This window comes from Pygoscelis adeliae, unplaced genomic scaffold (assembly GCF_000699105.1).
Source record: "Pygoscelis adeliae isolate BGI_AS28 unplaced genomic scaffold, ASM69910v1 Scaffold141, whole genome shotgun sequence".
NCBI lineage: Eukaryota > Metazoa > Chordata > Aves > Sphenisciformes > Spheniscidae > Pygoscelis > Pygoscelis adeliae.
In genome coordinates this window covers 755,666-759,587 of record NW_008824231.1, presented here as the reverse complement: position 1 = coordinate 759,587, position 3,922 = coordinate 755,666, and the positions used below count along the sequence as shown (strand labels likewise).

The window sequence follows — 3,922 nt, the reverse complement described above, 5'->3', positions numbered from 1 at the left end:
AGCAGATAAAGAGACTAGACTGACTGAAAGTGTCTGAATAACGATGATAAGAGAAGTTTAATGATATGAATGTATCCCACAGTTTCTCTTTCTACCTTAGACTACCAAGCCAGAAAGATCAAGAAGAAAGGTTTAGTCTGAGCAACCAGAAGAACCATCAGAAGCTGGGAGTAATGGAGATGCCAGTTATCCAGATACCTGCTGAAAGAGGAACACAGCAGAACAGAGACTATCCAGTTCTTGAAATAAACTGGAGACAGGAAGCTGCGGGAATTGTCTTCTACAGTTTATGGCAGCAACAGGGAATTGATGATGTGAAAGTAGAGGGAGGGTAAGGTGGCACTGAGCATTGAACAATGGCATTCTTGTCTAAAGAAAGGAAGGAAGGAGAATAAAGACAATAGACTTCAAGCAAATAGCAAACTCAGAGAATTCATAACTCTGTGGGAAACAAGTCAAAGGGAAAAGACAGCTGTAGAATTAAAGCCAGAGAAATTTAAGTTAGATGTCAGTGAAAGCTTTCTGACCATAAGGCTATTTAAGCATGAGGACAAATCATCTAGGGAGATCTTATTCTCTCTGTCATGGGAGATTTTTAAGAGCAGCTCAGAGAATCATCTGTCAGGAAAGACACAGATATGGCTGATCCTTCCTCTGGAGTGGCCATGCCAGCCTTCCTAAATTCTCTCCCTATGATTTCTTTGATTTTTATGATCTGTGCTAATGAGCTTCCCCAAATCCTTCTTTGCCCTCTTTTTGCTGTGTTCTCCTTAGGGAATATGTCATGTGAAATAAAAATGTATTCCTTCACTGGAGTCTCTTTTGCTGTAAATTCAGCCGTTCTGAAATCAATACCAGTTAGACAGCAATAAAATCTTTCTTACTTCCCTTCCTCAAATCAACCCTGTTTAAAGAAAAATGAGGACTATTACACCACATATAAAATATCAATCTGAAACATACTAAACCTACATAATAGGTGAGAAAAGCTGAGATTTCTGTTTTGAAAAGGTCTAGCGGAATTTATTTTTATTTTGTTATATAACACTCTTGTTTATTAGCGTTTTATTTTTCACTTGGAATATGGATGAGCAACCCTAAACTGATTTCCCGTAAAACAGAAAGCTGTCTGGGCACCCCTATTGAATGGCCAGTTTTCATAGTAAAAAGAAATATTTAAAATGTACAGTGTGCTGCCAGGCGATGTCTCTTTGTAAACACCTCATTCTCAGTCCTCAATCCATCTCCCTCAGTTTCAACAACTCTCACTAGAACTGGAATTTAGGTCATCATCATCATACCAGTCAGAGGGTGATTTTATTTGATGAGGAGGAAAAGCTGATAAGGATGACTGTCAAATGCATCCTTGCAAGCCTTGCAGAATTTGTAGCAGGCATTCTCACCTAGCATAAACCAAGGTATTCAGTGTGTCAATTCCTTCCCACAAAACTCTGTGTTTTCAAGTGTATTATTGTACATAAATGTCTCCATCTAGCAAAAACAAGATGGCAAACACACTATATTTAGCACTAACTCCAAAAATAAACTTAGTCAATGACTGTTCTGACCTCTAAATTTTATGTGCTTGGATCTGGAGTGGAATTTAATATTAAACAATCATTTGAGAAAGCATTAGAATAATTATGGGGGAGATCCCTGATCTCTCCTACCCTGAACAACTGCCCTACTTAATAAACTGCACAGCCATGTTCATGCTCCTTTGCTTCACCAAGGCAATGAATCTTGAATTGTCTCCGAAAAGCACTCAGGAGGGATTGAATTTCTCCTTCCGATTTCCCTCCAACTCCTATGTGCGCTTGGGTAGGCAAAGAATTTCCCTGAGTGTTGGCAAGTGGGGAGCTGATGTCTGTCAAAAGGTTAAGGGTCTTCTGCTTCCAAATACTATTGTTTAAAAGGAAGCAAAAACTCTTTCTCAGCTGAGTTTTAGAGGACAGCAGCAAACATCATTCCTCTTTGAATGGAGACTAATCTTACAGAAGTGTGCCAGACTTATTCTGCCCCTGAGAAAATCCCTCAAGGGAGGCAGGCACAGGAGTGTCTGCTCATGGGATCGCAGTCAAGCTTAAGCATGACAGAGAGGCCAAGCTGCTCTGTTACTGTCTGGGGTACATCAAAGTTAAAAAATTGAGACAGCTGCTAGAGTTACTCACCTTCAGAATTGGGTAGCAACATAGCAGGAGGTTTTGGGATTGAATTCTACTTCAAACCCACTTCAGGACTGGACTCTTAGATCCTTAAGCTGCAATCAGGACAGGACAGACAGCAGCAGACAAGCTAATCTTCACTTTTCTGGCTTCCGATCAGTTGAAATCATTATCCATAGGACTCATTTTATGCTTTTGAGAGCTGAAATAACTGTTGTAGATGTTACATGGTGGGGAAAAGTCAACACTGTTTTGGCTCATGGCATAGGTGGGTCAATTCACAGCCTCACTAACTCAGAGTTTTGCTATTGGTTTTAATCGAGTGACTAAAACTTGGACTTATTTTGCAGGACTGACTGAGTTTCTTCCTCTCTAAGCAGAGGAATGCTACTTAAACATCTCTATGCTAGACAGAGATCTCAGCATGGTAGATCACAGTAAAAGTTTAGTTCCTAATCCTACAAAGACATACAACACAGTTAGCTTTAAGGATGTGAAGTGCTAAAGAAGTGCTACTCAGTTCTGACTGAGTTTTCCATTCTCTTCCGCGCTGCTAATTGCAATGAGATGGTCTCTTGAAGTCTTCATTATTCAGTTTTCTCATTTTAAAGTATGAACAGAATTTGTGAATTCATAGCTGTATTATCAGGGTAAGTAAATTTTGTTTGAGGCTAAACTTGTACTGAGATCTTTGCCTGGAAATTATCACATAAGAAAGGGTTGTCAGACTTGTAAGTATTAAAGTACATGTCCAGATTTTTAGAGATGATAGGTATTATCACTGGAAACCTGAAGTTATCAGAAACTTTCTTCCTCTCAAAAACACATGAGAAAGTTTTGGTCTTTGATTACCCTTCCTTGCATGTGGGTTTGCATTTCTGTATGTGCACAGTAATCCATAGTGCTTATGCATGCTCACGATCTTGCAGATTTTTTTAGACTTACGGAGATGTGTGTCTGAATGCTGGTAAGGAGCACTGAGTCTTGGTAGATAATAAGCTTAATTTTCTTCTTCATCTGTTTTCGTTTTTCTCATTTTCCCTTGAGGGATTCATCCCTCATCTTATTATAACTTTGTGGCCATTTATTGCAAAGTTTTGGTACATTTCCTTAGTGGAATTCAGTTATTGCAACTCGTAAAGTGATATTTTTACATCCACCTTGTGACACTGACTTTTACAAAACCATCTAAACGACCATTGCTTTTAAAGGAAGCTGGGAAAAATATACTACAATAGCAGACTTTAGTTCTGGTTGAGGAAATTCTTTGACAAAGACAGAATGATTCCATTGTCTAGGGACTGAGTCCTCACCTGAGAGGAAAATCACCTCCTTGCTGTAATAATACTTTAATAGAAGTGACTGGCAGACAGCCCTCTGCCCCCTCTGCTCTCAGCGGCGTATGCTGCCTCTCAGCTGAGAACTTGTGGGGCACGTCTTGCTCTTATGAGATTAACACATCTTTAAATACTTCATATATAATGGCACAGATTCCATGGGAAAGACTGAAAGCTATTCAATCAAATCACTGATAAGAAGAGTGTCAAGGCAGTCCCAAGGAAGCAGAAGTTTGGACATCTTTAGGTAAATTCAGAAATGGAATCTATATCTGCCACATCCTGGAGAAAAACCCCAAGCTGCCAAGTATTAGATAAAAAAGGGGTTGCAGCAGCTTCTGCTGCTTTTATTTAGGACCAAACCCAGCGATTACGGTCTGCAAATTTCCTCACTGATGCCTCCTGCAGTCAGCCTGGAGG

At 39.7% G+C, this 3,922-nt stretch overlaps 1 protein-coding gene across 1 annotated transcript in view; it reads left to right on the top strand.

The window, feature by feature from the left end:
- The first annotated feature begins 173 nt into the window (after positions 1–173).
- CHORDC1 (cysteine and histidine-rich domain (CHORD) containing 1) overlaps positions 174–3,922 on the top strand; it is an 82,072-nt gene continuing 78,323 nt past the window's right edge. The window contains exon 1 of the mRNA XM_009334866.1: positions 174–331. Within this exon, the coding sequence (XP_009333141.1) occupies positions 174–331 (158 nt within the window). The remainder of the gene's footprint in view (positions 332–3,922) is intronic.